An 18,105-nucleotide genomic window follows, 5' to 3' on the forward strand; every position below is an offset into this window, starting at 1 on the left:
TATGCACGTGTGAAGGAGAGAGCTCCCAAACCTCAGTATCGCGCTGATGTCTTTTGCTACAGATGTGATGAAGATGGTCATTTCCAGCGGGAGTGTCAAAACCCAGAAAATCTCAGAAAAGTTAACAAGCGTCTCTTGAAAATAAAACAGCCGACGGGAAACTTTCCAGGGGCTCAGTAAAGGAACGGCCTGACGCTCCGGAGAAGATACGTTCCACAACGTGTGACACCAGAAAAACCAGGCTAACCTGCCAGAGGATTTAGTTGGACCTAGCTCTATTGTCTCAGTACAAATTGAGGGCATTTACGCCAAAGCTTTACTTAATAGCGGGTCCCAAGTTACCATACTGTATCGCTCCTTTTATGACAAGTATCTAAAGCACCTGCCTTTGACCCCTATTGAGTGCCTGGAGATTTGGGGCCTCAGCGCAAAGGAGTATCCATATAATGGTTATATGTGCTTGAAGTTTGAGTTTACTGGAGATGTGGTTGGAGTAGCTGAGACCATAGAAACACTTGTGCTTGTGTGTCCAGATCCAGTTATAACAGGGGATGTTTCCATTGTGGTTGGCACAAACACCTCTATAGTTCGAAGACTGTTCCATGCATGTAAAACACATGGAGGAGACGATTTTCTTAACACCCTGTCTGTTCATCCAGTAATAAAGGAAGCTTATGAGAAGTTTCGGGAGACTCCTGACCGACAGCTGAGACAAAAAGAGGAACAGTCTGGTTCACAAGAGACAAGCCTTTCACTCTGCCACCTGGCGGCGTTGCAACAGTTGTTGGTATTCCAAAGTTTCCTGGAGGTCTCTCTAGCCAAACTGTTCTTATAGACCGTCCAGAAGAGGATTGTTTCCCTGAAGAGCTTCTAGTCATGCCTGTTGTTGAAAAGTCCACTGCTGTTCAATGTTGTCACATCACAGTCACCATGAGAAATGTGTCCAGTCATAATGTGACATTAAAACGTGGAATTCCTATTGCTCATCTATTCCCTGTAGATGTAATAAATATAGTCCTTGAAAAGGAGGGCCCTAAGCTGCCAACACCTCAATTGTCCCCGTCCTCTTTCAACTTTGGTGACTCTCCTGTGCCTCCTGAGTGGAAGGAGCGACTGTGTCAAAAGATGATCGAGAGAAAAGAGGTTTTCTCCTGCAGTGAGTTTGATGTGGGTTGTGCAAAGAGCACACAACACACATTCGTGTGACAGATGATAGACCTATAGATCAGGATCAGGGAGAAGGTTTGCGCCCAGTTGCTTTTGTCACCAGAAGCCTCTCTCCAGCAGAGAAGAAGTATCCCACGCATAAGCTTGAGTTTCTGGCTTTGAAATGGGCTGTTGTCAACAAGTTGCATGATTACCTCTATGGAGTCAAATTTGAGGTCCACACTGATAACAATCCATTAACGTATGTCTTAACTACAGCTAAACTGGATGCAACCGGGCAGAACGTGGATGCGGATGCATTGTCACGGCGCCCTCATGCAAACCACAATGCTCCTCATGAGGAGAAGGAAACACTGCTTGCCCCCACAATCCAAGCTGTCTGTCACATGTCCAAAGTCAGAGTACCTCGTTGTCGCCGGTACAGAGCTGTAGATCTCATGGGCTCATCCAAAGGTGCGGTGCCCAGAGCCTATTGCAACCTATCATTTCTGAACTCTCAGCAGTTGCCCAAATTGAACGCAGCAGAAATCTCAAATTCTCAGCAGAAAGACCCGTGCATTGGAGAAAAGTGCCAACCACGCCAATAAAGAGAAACATCCTGATGTATCACTGGTGTTAAAAGAGTGGGGGAAGCTAATGGTCAGAGACTCTGTGTTGTATAGAATGAGCCATCCACCAAACAAACCAGCTCGGCGGCAGCTGTTGCTCCCACAAGAGTTCAGAACAACTGTGCTCCAGTCGTTGCATGACCAATTGGGCCATTTGGGGTTTGACAAGACATACGGCCTGATACGAGAGAGGTTTTACTGGCCCCGCATTAAAGTTCAGATTGAAAGGTACTGTAAGAAATGTCCGAGGTGTGTTCAGAGAAAGACGCTGCCTAAGAGAGTTGCTGAGTTATCACATCTTAATAGTGATGGACCGATGGATCTCGTCTGTATGGATTTTCTGACGATTGAGCCTGACTCCAGAAATATCTGCAATGTGCTCGTAGTTACAGATCACTACACGAGATATGCTCAAGCTTTTGCAACTAAAGATCAAAAGGCATCGACTGTCACTAAGGTTCTGTGGGAACAGTACTTTGTCCACTATGGTTTGCCAAGAAGGGTGCACTCAGATCAAGGCAGGGATTTCGAAAGTCGCCTCATCCATGAACTGTTGAGCATGCTTGGCATAAAGAAATCCAGAACCACTCCCTACCACCCTCAGGGTGATCCACAGCCTGAGCATTTCAACAGAACTCTCCTTGACATGCTTGGAACCTTGGAAACACAAGACAAAAGTAAATGGAGTAAACACCTCAGCCATCTTGTACATGCGTACAATTGCACAGTGAATGAGTCAAAAGGCTATTCTCCATATTTTCTAATGTTTGGACGGGAAGCCAGGCTGCCAGTAGACGTGACATTCGGGGTCTCAAGTGATGGCACCTCCACAAAATCCTACTTGAGGTATGTAAAAAAAATGAAACGTGAGCTCCAAGCTGCCTATCAGTTGGCTGGGGGTATGGCAGAGAAGAAAAATGAAGGGAACAAGCAACGCTATGATCAGAGAGTTTGTTTCTGTCCATTAAATTCTGGGGACAGGGTCTTGATCCGAAACATTGGTCTACAATGGAAGCACAAGTTTGCTGATCGAGGGAAAAATACTCCTTACATTGTGGAGAGTCAACTGTCTGGTTTGCCCGTGTTCAAACTGAAGCCAGAGAGTGGACAAGGCTCTGAAAAGATACTGCACCGCAATCACATTCTGCCAATCGGAAGGGAAGTGCAGCTGCGGCCTGAGATCAACAAGGAGCCCCCGAAACGAAGGAGAGCAAGCAGACGGCTCAAAGAAAAGAGAAAAGAGAACTATGATACTCCTTGCTTACCAGCGCATGAACAGGATGATAAGATGGAGGCCACATTTGACTCTGAAGATGATGAGATGGGTGTATGGCATGACTATTATGTACCACGAGAGTTGTCAGGATCAGAACCTCAAAACCTTGATCACGGTTAGCCATTCAATCTGGATTTGGATCTGGCTGTTTTTACAAGTAACCCAGAAACGAATGAGACAGCTGAAGAACCTGCTGCAGTGGAGGAGGGTGACCATGTGGTACAAAATGTGACGCAGAGATTGTGAGACGAGATAGAGACACTGAAATACAGACATCAGACGAAATAGCTGAGAGACTAGACAGTGTAGCAAAAGCTATTTTTACAAGTGGATAGGTTAAAGGGAATGTTAATAATATGCTAACACAATCTTTTAAGAAAATGTGTTTATTTTTTTTCGTATGAGATATACGGTGTTAGACATGTCATGAGGGCATGACCATTTTTTTGGTGGGGGGAGAATGTAGCACCCTGCTAAATTTATATATTGTTTATTTTGTGTTCTGTTAACAGAAATACAGTATATTCTTAAATATGGGCCAGTTCAGTTATTCCTGTCATTTGATACCTTTTTGTTATTAATATTTCCAGTTCTCTTCCCAAGTGTGGAAATCCTTCTGCCAAGCGCTCGGTGCCACCACCAGCTTGTCTTCCGGCTATCACCCCCAGACCAACGGGCAGACCGAGCGGGCCAACCAGGACCTGGGGGCAGCCCTCCGGTGTGTGGCCTACCGCAATCCAACCTCATGGAGTTCCTACCTCCCCTGGGTCGAGTACGCCCACAACTCCCTCATCAGCGCTGCCACTGGGATGTCTCCGTTTATGTGCGCCATGGGGTTCCAGCCTCCGCTGTTCCCGTCCTTGGAGGAGGAAGTGGCAGTTACATCGGTCCAGGCCCATCTCAGATGGTGTCGTCGAGTGTGGAGGGAGGCTATGGCTGCTCTCCAACGCACAGCCGCCCAGAATAAACGCCTGGCAGACCGCCATTGTATCCCCGCTCCCTCCTACCGAACTGGTCAGAGGGTGTGGCTGTCTTCCCGGGATTTTCCCCTTCAGTCTACTTCCAAGAAACTCGCCCCCCGGTTTGTGGGTCCCTATCCCATTGAGTCGGTTCTGAACCCCACCACCGTCAAGCTTACACTCCCACCACACACGAAGGTTCACCCGGTTTTCCATGTCTCCCAAGTCAAACCAGTCTCCACCAGTCCTCCACCAGTCCTCTCTCTCTCCACGCCTCATCGACGGCCACCCGGCCTACACCGTGCGACACCTCCTGGATGTGCGACGTAGAGGTCAGGGTTACCGGTACCTGGTGGACTGGGCCGGGTATGGTCCTGAGGAACGGTCGTGTGATGGTTGGAGTCCGGCTGGCTGTGATTGTCTGTTTTTTATTTTTTTTTTCCTCATATATTTTGCTGTCAGTTTGTGTTGGCTCTGTCTCCCTCTGTTTCCCCCCTCCCCTCCTGCCTGTGCCAGCCAGCTGATTGCGCACACCTGCTCGCCTCCTCACTACCACTCCTCCCACCGTACACACCAGCCGGTCATCAACTTCAATCAAGCCCAGTATATCAACCCCGGTTTGACTCACCATCTTCGCTTGATCGTTGCTCCTGTCTCATTGGTGACATATGCCTCAAGCTCCTAGATACTATCCTGTGTGTGTTCCTGCCTGTGCTTTTGTAACCCGTTTTTTGTCTTCTTGTTTCAGTTGCTACCCTTCCCGTCACCCAGCGTCCAGTCAGCTGGCTCCTCCATCCAGTCCCTCCCTCACGGTTCCTGCACCAGCCTGCCCCAGCTCTCGCCACTCCGCGCTTCAGTGCTTCCCCTGTCGATCTCTCAGCCCCGGTCTCTCCGTGTCTCTGTTCCCAGCTCCAGCCCTCTCCTCCCTGGCATCCACCTTCCCACTTCCCCCATCCTCTTTCCCATTTTTCCCAAAAGTATCTTGTGCTGAGCTCTGCATTTGGGTCCGTTCTGTCCTAACCATAACATTTAGCCAACTTCTTGGAAAAAATGTAGATATCTATCGTGTCTCAGAGGTACAGAGGTATGATTTTTGGTTAACAAGAAACTACAAATGCCCCGATCACGTTTTTAGCCTCTTATCTGATTGTCGATCATCAATGAGCAATATCTGTCGATAAAAGGCTGATTTAGATATTTTTTGTTGTTTTGTTTAGTTATAGCAGCTGAACAAGCTAAATAAGCTGAATAAGAATCACAAGTCAGTCTCGTTTCTTAAGACCTTTTCCCACCAAACATTAGCGCATATATGCAAGTTTTTTTTTTTTTTTTTTTTTTTAAGATTATTGTTTGGGGCTTTTTCCCTTTATTACAGTGACAGTGGAAAGACGTGAAAGGGGGAGACAGATGGGGCATGACACGCAGCAAAGGGCCGCAGGTCGGATTCGAACCCAGGCCGCTGCAGGACTAAGCCAACATGGGGCGAACGCTCTTACTGGGTGAACTAGAGGCCGCCCCATATGCAAGTTTTTGAATGGAAAAATCTGCTAATGATAGATGGACTCATTTCCCATTGTAAGTAGACAAGTATACGTTTGTCAGGAATGCGCTGGAAAACGGGTGTTGTTTTCCAGCGCAACTTGCTCCCCGATTTCAAAACAGACTATAATGACGGCTCGTTTGGAATGCAATCTTTTATTTTACGAAAATAATTCCCTGTAATGTGTTTCTGAAAACATTTTTATGCGAGAAATAGGCCATGCAGTTGCCGAATCTGTCTTCATTTCAGATTGATCAATGGTCAGTTAAAAAAATTGAATGAACTTTTGAGAGGCGGAAACCCTGCATTTCCAAAATGGGAAGCATGGAAATCACAGTGGACAGATTCCCAAGAGGGGGGGTGGTCTCTACACTGTCTTAAGCCCGAGACACACCAAGACGATAATCGGCCGTTGGACAGTCTGGCGAGGTCAGTGACTCAAGTCTGTTCGGTGTGTTCCGTGCTGTCGTCCGTCTGAGGGGCCGTCGGCGTTCATTTTGGCCGACCTGACATGTTCAGTCGGAGACAGGGCAGTCGGGACTCACCCAGAAATGGGGAGCGGAATGAGGTGACTAGAGTCTCTCAAAATCTGACAAAAATCTTTTAAAGTGACCTTTGTTGATCTGAAATGAAGACAGATTCAGCAACTGCACAGCCTATTTCTCACTTAAAATGTTCTCAGAAACATGTTTTAGTGAACTATTTTAGTACAATATGAGATCGTATTCTGAACGGCCGCCATGACAGTCAAACTCATGTGACACGTTCGTCCAATCAGCTGCCGGTTTTCATTTTTTGGGCAACAATACAGATTAGTGCCACGTGCCGCTATGGAGACGTATTACGTTTCTCAAGTCGGTGTCGCCTCAGTGTGTTCCGAGGCAGTTTTTTGGACCTCGAGGATCCGACTGATCATTCCGACTGGCTTTTCTGTCGACGGTCGGCCGTCTGGTTGGTGTGTCTCGGCTATTAGTGAGTATCATGCAGTTAAGAATAGATGAGCCTCTGAGAGTGACATCGTGACTTAAAAGCCCCTCCCCCTACACACCAACACCGGGGCGCAGTTTAGCAGTGGCACTAATGGAATTCATTAAAAAGTAGCCATAGATTGATTTTGTGAGTGCAACTGCAGTTGGACACCCAGGCTATTGCTTTATATAATAGAGATAGCTACTGGTACAGTACAATTAAGAACGCACTAACTACACTCTATGAAACACACTCATTTCTAGTGAAAAAACATCACGATTGATAAGATCCTTATATTGGTGAATATAGCTCCTGTAGTGGGTTTTGTGTCCATGTGATTTCAGTTTCAGTTTGACTCGTGCAGCTTCAGTCCGAAGCTAATACCGTTGTGCAGCAAGAGAGCACTGGGAGCAAGATGCCTCAATACTAATTAATTAAAGTTATACTACTTTTCAGCGTCATATTTGTACTCTTGTGTCTACTAGAATAGGTTATCATGCTATGATGTTTCTTATTCTGCCCATTGCTGCAGCTCCTCCACATGAAACACTCTGTCTGATCTCTTAGACCAAACAAAAAAATCTAACTACATCTCAAAAGATGGTTTCTTTCATTTTAGGTAGTTCTGATAACGCTGATGTTTGTTTAAGTGTTAATTTTACATAAACATTTTTTTGTTTTGTTACGGTGGCAGCAATACACTGCTGTAACATGATGATGATGGTTGAGTAGTTTCTTACTTACAACTACCTAATTGGGTTGTAGAATCAGCAGGGCCTGCTACAGACTTGGTACAGCTGGATATCCCTGGCTCGGGGGGTTTGAGTCTGTTTATCTCCACCTCAACTTTCATATTCTGCTCTTTGATGCCAAATTGTGAATATAAATCACTGATGTCCATGTCCTTAGCTACTCCTATGCTTTGCCAGGTCTTAAGATCACACAACAAGCTTATAGAGTCATCATCTGAAGACGAAACACCTCCATACATCTCACTCTCATACCGCTGATTACAGCTGCCAGTCATCTCCATGTCTCTGGAAGAAAAAAACACATACCGAGATGACAGTCAGATAATTCAGGAAGTTCCTCACTGACTCCTACTCTGCCAAAACTTCAAAAAAATATTCAGTTTGGGGCTCACTAACAAAGCTTTAAACAATGAATGAATAAATGAATGCCTTTATTGTCACTGCATGTTCACATACAACGAAATGTTCCTGTCTCTCATAAAAAAACTGTTCCCATTCACTCTGCACAAACACACACACACAAAAAATAGCTGTTAAAAAGGGTAAAATATGATCAGATAAAGTGCAGTAAAATTGGTAAAAAGTGCATATGCAGTTATTCCATCCATCCATCCATCCATCCATCTTCATCCGCTTATCCGGTGTCGGGTCGCGGGGGGAGCAGCTCCAGCAGGGGACCCCAAACTTCCCTTTCCCGAGCAACATTAACCAGCTCCGACTGGGGGATCCCGAGGCGTTCCCAGGCCAGGTTGGAGATATAATCCCTCCACCTAGTCCTGGGTCTTCCCCGAGGCCTCCTCCCAGCTGGACGTGCCTGGAACACCTCCCTAGGGAGGCGCCCAGGGGGCATCCTTACCAGATGCCCGAACCACCTCAACTGGCTCCTTTCGACGCATCCATCATCATGCAGTTATTCACATTATTAAAATGAAATTGGTGGGGGGATGGGAGTTTAGTTCATGTGTGGCTATGGGGTAAAAACTGTTCATCAGTCTGGAGGTGTGGCATTTTGTGGCCCTGTGCATCTTCCAGAGGGCAGCAGCGTACACAGATGGTGAAAAGAGTGAGTACCGTCTTTCACAATCCTGCAGGCTCTGCTGTGGCAGCACCACCTGTAAATATATTCCTGGAGGGGAGGGCAGGGATTTTTTGGGCTGTGTTAACCAGCCTCTGGAGAGTGTTCCTGTCTGCCGCTGAACAGTTCCCATACCGATTGTGATGCTATAAGTCAGGTAAAGTCCTCCAAACTGAACAACTACACAGATCACTTGTCGCTTTTTTAAAACGACCCAAAAGTGTCTTATGATCTGGCAGGATAATATAATTTGTCAAAATCTTTACCTATAACCATTACATAAACCTACATTCTTAAGAGGTTTTGCGGCATTATAACAATGTCATGCTACTGGATTGGATTACTGTAATGCTCTCTATGTTGGTTTGAATCAAACCTCCATCTCACGCCTTCAACTTGTCAAAATGCTGCTGCTCGGTTTTTAACAAATACATCTAGACGTGCACACATCAGTCCCGTTCTTTACACCCTACATTGGCTCCCTGTGTGTTTTAGAATAGATTTTATTGTTTGTTTTTAAGGCCCTTAATGGCCTGGCCCCAGAGTACTTATCTGAGATTTTAACCCTGCGTGAGCACAGTCGGTCCTTGCGGTCTTCTAACCAACTGGTTTTAGAAGTGCCAAGGTCAAGGTAGCTGCCCCGAGACTCTGGAATAAGTTACCCCCTGATATTCGCACAACTACAGATGTTGCTCTTTTCAGGTCTAAACTCAAAACCTACCTGTTTAGAATTGCTTTTAATACTCAGTAGTGGTGTGATAATTTCATCTTCCTGTTTCTATGTAACCTTTTTATGATTCTACTGTTTTCTACGTTTCATTCTTCTTATTGCAAGATATGTTGTTCTATTCTTAGTTCCTGATGAGAAGCACTTTGGATACCTGCTGGTTGTTGTAAAGCTCTTTACAAATAAATTTTGATTGATTGATTTGATTGACTTCTGCTTTTATACCTGAGATTATGTCAAGAGTCATAAATCACATGTCACTTCCGTTAAAGCCCCAGTGTGTAATGTTTGTAGTTGTTCTTTATCAAAATCTGTATTGCCCTTCACAAACTTGTCCTTTTTCATGAATATTGACCACTACCATGAATTTCAAGTATTCCTATTAGCTTGGAATTTTACATTTGCACTTGCATGAACTGGGGTAGACGTTCCATAACGATGCGCCATCTTGAAATATGTTAGCCGGTAAGGGACATACAGGCTATACTGCTCCGCCTTTCGCGTTTTCGACTCACAGCTGCTGCTAATGGGTATCATCGCTTCCTGGCCCCGGCAAGTTTGAAGAAGGAAACATAGAGAACCAAACGTATTCAAAATCCTAATTTCAGGAACAGGAGTCTTCTTCTTCTTCACCCAGAAAAAGAAAATGGATATTGAAAAGAGCAAGAAAAAAGAGTGAACATTGGAGCTGTTTTTGGACGCACACACCAAATCCCAACTAGTTAATTATCCTCTGGACTAGAGGTCGACCGATATGGGTTTTCTCTGGCCGATGCCGATCTTTAGAAATCAAAGTCAACCGATGGCCGATAAATGCTGCCGATTTTTTTTGCCCGATATTTGGCCGATATGTGCTTGTTTTTAAACCTCTATTTGAAAGATAAAATGTAACACTAATATACACAGAATTTCTCAACAAAAACATTTATTGAACACTTCACCAATCTACACTTGTATACTTCAATTAAAAATGTATAATTTAAAAACATACTGTATATTGTATAAATAATATATGAAAAATATATTAAATAAACAAAACAGGTAAGAAGAAAATAAACTTTGTCAAATAAACTTGTAAATGAAAAAATAAAGTTTAGTGCACTTAGCAGCATTTATTAAATTCTGAGAATACAAATCTGCACATCTTCACAGAAAGTGACATGTTATTATTAATCTCAACACTATTTCCTCCTAACTCCTGTTGAATCAAATCAGACTAGGGTTATCTAAAGTCAATTCTTGTTCACCTTGTTTGTTAGATCATTGTTCATTTGTTGAAGTGTTGTATCTGTGTTTTGGGGATCCTACTGTTACATGTCCTGTTGCACTCATTAGGATCAAAACTCTGAGTTGTAATTTAAAACTCGTCCAGCCAATTTAATAAAATTAAGGGTTTTATTCATGCTCGAGTCCATAGATGCAGTTAATGGATACAGGCACGGAGAAGTGAAGGCTCTGTTAGCAACGATTAGCTCCGTTAGCGGTTAGCTCCATTAGCGGTTAGCTCCGTTAGTGGTTAGCTCCAGTTAGCTCCGTTATAGGAGTGGATGAGACTGCCACGCACAGGGGTAACAACCAGGCTTTGATAAATGACATTCGGGGAGCTTCCACAGCGGTGTGGCCGCGGTGTTTTGTACGGTTTTATTAGTACAGTTAATCCCAAGGAAAGAACACCAGCAATATGCTAGCTACTACTAACGGTAGCGTCGGAGCCTGAAGTGACTGTGCGAGACACACAGCGCAAGAATTCACGAGGGGAGGGGCTGGAGGCAGGTGGTCTGAGTGCGCTGTAAAAAATGTCGCCTATTCGTGTTTTTAATACTATGCTGCCCGCAGATGCGCCTGCCTATTAATCGGCTTGATATACTGGGATATTGGCCGATGCCGATTATGTAAAAAAATGCCGAAAATCGGCTCGATTAATCGGCCGACCGATTAATCAGTCGACCTCTACTCTGGACCGCTACAGTCTCCTTTTATGTTTCTCTCTCCTTTCCGTCGGGTGGCGCGCGTGCCCGCTCGTGGTGTCTGCACCACTCTCCGACATGAACTCATGGATGTATTAAGCAAGGGGGTAAGCTTCGCTTCAGAACTCGAACCTCCTATGGTGCCATTTTGATGCTACAACAATATCACCTCTCGTTAGCATTCCATTGACTGCCATTCATTTTGACGTCACTTTGACAGTGAATAACTTTACATCTGAAGCGTTTAAAGACTCTATTTGTCAATTTTTTATTTCTAAAGAAACACGACAATGTATAAAAGGCTCCATTACCTTGTATCTCACGTTATGGCTCCGTAGCAGACGTTTTTATAAAAATAGGCTAACGATTGGGTCATAACCACACGACTTACTGTTGCATAGTAGAGGAATTACCGTATAGTACAGGAGAAGCTCGCAGGCAGTTTGGACTTACATGAGCTGTGACACCTAGGTCTAACATACACCAGTTCACAACCACATAAGTGTGAAGTGCAAAAAGGCAGAGAAGTACGGGTTGTGTCGTGGTCAATAACCCTGTGTATAAAAAGCAGAGTGAAAGTGCACTACCTTCAAATGACACACCTGTGGCTGCAGGAGAGGGGGATAGTTATATACTGGTCTGGGCCTCATGAAGCTCATTAAGCCATGATGGGATTGAAGGAACATCTCTTGAACGAGCGTAACCGTGCCATCTGTCTAGCACACTAAACAATGAGAGGACTCTGGCAGGTAGAAACAGTTAAAGGGGCATGGAGAGACCTACAATGGCGCAACACAGATGTTTACCACCGCCATCTTTCAGAGCAGGACTGTGGATGAAGATAAGGGCCTCGTAGAGTAAGCACGGCTACTGCAGAGGCTCTGCTCCTGCGGCAATTAGGCTTGTGTGATAGCATTGAAGTGGGTGAGATTTAGATAGGGACATCCTTTGAGAGTGTCCTCTGTAGTGGACAAACAGTGTTCGACTGATGTTAGCGTTGCATAAAACGTAATGAGACAGAGTATGCACCGGGCAGAGTTGTTGAGACACCTCCTCTGCTTCACAGGTGTGAGCGGGGGGAAAACATAACCCTCAACCTAAAAGAGCTGTTCAAGCTCTAAGATGTAAAAGAGAGATTTCCCTCAGCAAGACTGATAACGCACTTAAGTCACCTCCTCTTTTAGTCAGGGCTAAAAGGAGGACTGTTTTAGAAGACAGCATATTGAGAGAGGTTTCTGATATCGCCTTCAGGGGAGACACTACAGGTAAAACCATAATTTTTCAATTTCTGAGTGTTTGGGCTATTTTGCGATGTTTTATTATTTCTATTGGGAGATCCAAAATACACATTTAGATGTTTATTTTACACCACTTTGTCAATTTGCGCCTGTAAATTTACCAAAAGTTAGCATTAGATTACAGTATGTTTAATTTGCATATTTAAACATACAAATAAAAATGTTAGTTTAAATGTTTTACCCTATTCACCTTGCAAAATGTCTGATATCTTATAATCCATTTATCAAAATGGGTTTCTCTCCAACTCTGAGCTAGGGCTGGGCGATATGGACCGAAAATCATATCCCGATATATCTTGGCTGAATATCGATATACGATATATATCCCGATATTTTTTCCACAAAGTGAGAGCAAATGTTCAGTCAAAGTCAAAGCCAAATATGACAGGTCACATGTAGTTTCATAGAAACTGGCTATTTCAGTGAACAGTTGCAAAATCAAATGAATAAATAATAAAAAGGTTTCTTCACCTGGTTCAATGCTCAAATGTTCAAATAACAATAAAATGTAAACATAAATTCTGATTAACCCTTGTGTTGTCTTCCCGTCAACCTTTTCGACGCCTTTTTTTTCAGTTTGTTTTAGTTTTTTTCCAACGTTTTAAATTGTTAAATTTTTCTTCTACACATTTTCAGCGCTTATTTCTACATCCCATATTTTCTAATACAGGGCTGGGCGATATAGAGAAAACCAGATATCACGATATTCTTGACCAAATACCTCAATATCGATATTGCGGCGATATATTCTAGAGTTGACAGTTGGTGCTCTCGCAAAATATCTTCACACTTAGATTTTAGATAAATAATCATAAATAATAGAACAGCTAGAACAGTCTGGTAAGTTCAGAAAAGTACATCACTTCACTGTAATGCAGTCTTTAAAACCAGGAAAAGACACTTATGTCATATCACGATATTACGATATCCAAAATCTAAGACGATATCTAGTCTCATATCACGATATCGATATTAATATCGATATATCGCCCAGCCCTACTCTGAGCCATAAATCTCCACTTTAGCAGCACTTACATACCCCAAATGTTCCAATTTGACTCCTATCTATATTCTGAAGGTTTTTACCGAGGGATTTGTTCAAATATCATTTAATAGACTGATTTATGTAACTTTTTATTCTTGAAAATGCAGCAGAAATTGATTTTATTTTTTTCATGGCTGGTGACACCATATTCTGATTTATGGAGGGATAGATAAAGATACCCAAAATTCCCTCTGTTAAAAACCTTTGACTCTATATGTACAAGAATTTTGAATCTGGCTTTATCCAATGCAGATCAAGTTTTCTATTTTGGGATAATAAAGTGACTGAACTGAATGTTTTCTGTTCTGTTTTCTGGAAATGTATGCAAATTAGCACATATTTTACAAGAGAATGCATCATTTGCATATCAAATTACTGAAAACTTGAAATACAAAAAATGTAAGTAAACTGGGGTAGTTTCATGGTTATATCTATTTGTTTCCCTATTCACCTGGAGTGTCTCCCCTTAAATGGAGTTTCCCCAGAACATGCAGCACTAGATGGCGGTCTTAATCTATAAAAGGGGGGCCCTGCAGAAAAAGTCTGGGAATCACTGCATTAAAAGAACTTTGTGTATCTGTTGTCAGTGTTTGTGTGTCTACATTCTCATAATGCAAAATGTTCTGAAAATTTCAGATCAATGAGATATTCCCTTTGAATGACAAGAAATATCTTGAGTAGTAGTAACCAAATTGTTTTGTTGTGGATCAGTGATAAAGCGTCCCAGACAGTATCAGATAGTTACTTCTAATTCAAACTAAAATGTCCACTGGAGGGAACATTTGATACAACATAAAAACTGAAAGGTTTAAAGGGGTGATAGAATGCAAAACCGATTGTACCCTGTCATAGTTGAATACCGACAGTTCGGTGGGTAAATAGGACATACATAGAAGCTCAAAGTCCCACTGACACCCCTTTACTATGAAAATTTCATATTTTGAAACTGCCGCTGAAAACGGGCAAATCCCAACAAAGCTGGAAGTTGACGTCAACCTCCCAAAAACCGGAACCTTTGTCAGCCAATGGGTGTATTAAGAGAACGGTCACGCCCCAACATTTACATAGGCTACACAACTGACCTGAGATCAGGTAGTCTTCCGAATCTAGGTCGCGCAGATCTCTGCTATTCCATTACAAAATTCACTTCTGAAACTTTTTTATGCAAGAAATCAACTATGTAAGGCTCAAATACGGGCCGTTTTACGAAAATGGATGGCTAATTGCAAATTTTGTCAAACTGTGTGTCGGAATTCAGCGCCGGTGCTGCCTGTGTTGCTGACTCGCCGCCTGGCCTGCCTTCCTTTACACACCCCGGCCTGCTCTGAGGTACTTGGAGCTCCGTCACGACTGGCAGCCCACAGCGCTCCATACCCGCGCAAAGTCACCGCTTTTTGGATAATGGACTACTAAACGCTGGTGCTCTGACAGAGCTCCAGGGCCTGCAGCTCCCCTCTTCCTGCTAGCTAAATGCCCGGTGTGTGTGAGTGAGAGCACGGTCAGCGAGCTTGTTACGCCAGCAATCTGTTACCACAGGTTCCAGTTAATCTTTTAATGTGTGTAATTATAATGTGTTGAGTTACTTAAACAAACGATTGGGGAAATAAACGCCGCTTGTCCGCGAGTCTCATTGATAGTGCCTGCGGCTGGATGTAGCTCTATCAATGAGCGCTAGCTCCTCCTAGAATTCCTCTGAAATTCACAAATATTCATTAACTTGAAATCGGACACCGTTGTTAGCGTTATAAGACATTTAGGGAGATGTTGTATACGTGGCGTGATGAAATTCAAACTGTAAATATACAGAAATTACGCCAAAAATGAAGCTAACTATCCGTGATTTGTAGCTAGCTACACATAGCTAGGATTGAAGGGACAGTCATAGCTAACGAAACCCCCACTGTTCACAAAAAATCATTAACTTGAAATCGGACACCATTGTTAGCTTTATAAGACCTTTAGGGAGATGTTGTATAAGTGGCGTGATGGAATTCAAACTGTAAATATACAGAAATTACGCCAAAAATGAAGCTAACCATCTGTGATTTGCAGCAAGCCACACATAGCTAGGATTTAAGGGACAGTCATAGATAACGAAACCCCTAATCTTCACAAAAAATCATTAACTTGAAATCGGACACTGTTGTTAGCTTCGTAAGACCTTTAGAGATATGTTGTATAAGTGGCGTGACAAAATTCAAACTGTAAATATAGCTAGTTATGCCGACAGCCAGCCAAGATTAACTGGAACTGTGGTAAGAGATTGCTGGTGTAACAAGCTCGCTGACCGCGCTATCACTGTCACACAGAGGGGAGCTGCAGGACCTGGAGCTCTGTCAGCGCAGCAGCGTTTGGTCCATTAACCCCAAAACGGTGACTTTGCGCGGGTATGTAGTGCTGTGGGCTGCAAGCCGTAACGGAGCTCAATCGAGCTTAGAGCAAGCCGGGGTGTGTAAAGGAAGGCAGGCCGTGCAGCGAGGCAGCAACACAGGCAGCACCGGCAGCTGAACTCCGACACATAGTCTTACCAAATTTGCAATAAGCCATCTATTTTCATTAAACGGCCCATATTTGAGCTTTACATAGTTGATTTCTCGCTTAAAAAAGTCTCAGAAGTGAATTTAATAACGTAATAGCCCAACAAACAATGTATAACTTTGCAATGAGACCTGCTGTCGAGTCTCCCATGTGTTTCTATGTAGTTTGCTCAAACCAATCAGCGCGTAGCTCATTCTGAATATTCATGAGCATACCATATTTGGAAGAAAAGCTCTTGTTCCAAATAGAGCCATATTCACAGAGTAGTTAAGGGCCTAATAAAATAGCATTCGGGCAATTTTCAGCCCAACCAATGTTACATACCCCATTAGGAGACCTTAAGGAACAGTGTAAAATACCCTATATAATCATTCTATCACCCCTTTAAGCAATGTGCCCCATCACCATCTGCAGCGATTTAAACGTCAGAGCCACCTGGTGGTGGTCAAAAACTGAATTTGCATGTAGTAGATGCACATACATTTTTCTTCATTCAAGTCCACACCTGCATAACAGAGGTTTGTTCTATGACATACAGTACAGGAATTCTAAATAAATATAAATACTCAAAGTATTGAAACTAGGATCCCCTGAAGGATGCATGTGCATGTAAACGCACTTTCAATAAATGAGTTTCAAAAGTGCAATCAATCCTAGCCTAGTCACAAATCACAAATGCAATCAATTCTAATAAAGCAAAGATCTGAAATCCAAAACCTGTGATGCTCTAGTCACACACTGTCCCTGATGCAACTGCAGACAACACCCCCACCATTATTGCCAACAATTCCCACTAAAACAACCAAACCAACACTGAATGTATCTACTAATGATATATCTTGGAGCTGAATGCCATAGATAAGTAAGAAAAACTCACAATATATCGTGCTGTCTCATCAAGACTCTGAATGCCAGTTTAAGTGTAACGTTTGAGGCACCTCTTAGACCAGATACACTGGGGCTACATGGTAAGGTTTAAATGAATAACATGCAAAACAAACATGTGAGATCCTGAAATAGCATAAGAAAAAATACGGACAATGCAAAACTGCCAGTAAGTCCTTAGAACATGTGCATGGTGAACTTTTCCCAACAGCACCGCAGATAGGTTTCAGATGCTCTTGTATGTTCCTGAAATAAAAAATGTCATTTATCAAAACCTTCTTCAAATGCAAGCCGTCCATATCAGAATCATTTGACCTACTAGTCTACCACATAACATGGTAAACCTGTTAGTCCAGAGACATAGTTCAGAAAGTATCCTGTTGTCTTCACTAGTCTATAAACTTTATATGATGTTTACGTTAAAAATGTGCGCACGTCGATCTTAACTGACACAGAAATTGAGGTGATCGTGGGTGAGGGACGAAGTCCACACGGAGATACACTGGTAAGAGCCAATGAGGTTTAACCATGTATCAGCTAATTTAAATAGCTCACGTTACTGTATTGTGTCAACAGTTATCTTCATTTAATATTGTAGTTGGCGTTTTTTTTTTGCAGGGTGCAAATGTTCCACCAGAACAAGTTCCTTCCTGAGACTAAGCAGAGCCACCGTCACTGGATCTGGAGCTTTGAAACGTCCAAGACGACTGTGATTGGTTTAAAGAAATGCAAACAACCCAGAGAGTTTTTTTCTTCTATCCAGGAGTGCATGTGTGGTGAGGCCAGACCTTACTCCACCCCACAGCGCTGTGGAGATAGAGCTGGACATGTGAGACAGCTAACTTGAAAGTATGTGCAGCCCAGCATACACAGTGTGAAGCTCCACACTGTGGCATGGTTGACAGCTATTTACAAGCACTTACCTGGGCTTAGCAATCACAGCCCCTCTCAGATTTGTGGCATATGAATGATCTGCTGTGATGCTTGAAAGACGCTGTGAAGTTTGTGGGACCATGGATTTAGGTCCAGAACAACTGGTGGTTTCCTTAACAGCCTCACGATGAGATGTTTCCTTTAATGGTGATAGGATTCCAACCTGTAAATACCAGATAACTTACATAAAATCATTTGTATCAACACAAATAAGGTGTCCTATCTTAGAAGACTTAAGTTAAGTGGTATATTTTAACACCATTCACTAGATGGCAGCACAAACTAAAACATGACATGAAATGAACACTAGACAGGCCATCATCTGCTGGGGAGAAACTACTTTCAGCCCTTTATGTGTGAAGCAAA

General features: G+C 43.2%; 1 protein-coding gene across 1 annotated transcript in view; it reads right to left on the reverse strand.

The window, feature by feature from the left end:
- The window catches only part of LOC114555323 (putative ankyrin repeat domain-containing protein 31), a 35,821-nt gene that overhangs the window by 14,815 nt on the left and 2,901 nt on the right, over nt 1–18,105 (reverse strand). Inside the window, exons 2-3 of the mRNA XM_028577636.1 lie at nt 17,730–17,902; nt 7,270–7,556 (exon numbers count right to left, since the gene is read on the reverse strand). Coding sequence (XP_028433437.1) covers nt 7,270–7,556; nt 17,730–17,821 — 379 coding nt within the window. The 5' untranslated portion in view covers nt 17,822–17,902. The remainder of the gene's footprint in view (nt 1–7,269; nt 7,557–17,729; nt 17,903–18,105) is intronic.

The sequence above is a fragment of the Perca flavescens genome, chromosome 5 (assembly GCF_004354835.1).
Source record: "Perca flavescens isolate YP-PL-M2 chromosome 5, PFLA_1.0, whole genome shotgun sequence".
NCBI classification, from domain to species: Eukaryota; Metazoa; Chordata; class Actinopteri; order Perciformes; family Percidae; genus Perca; species Perca flavescens.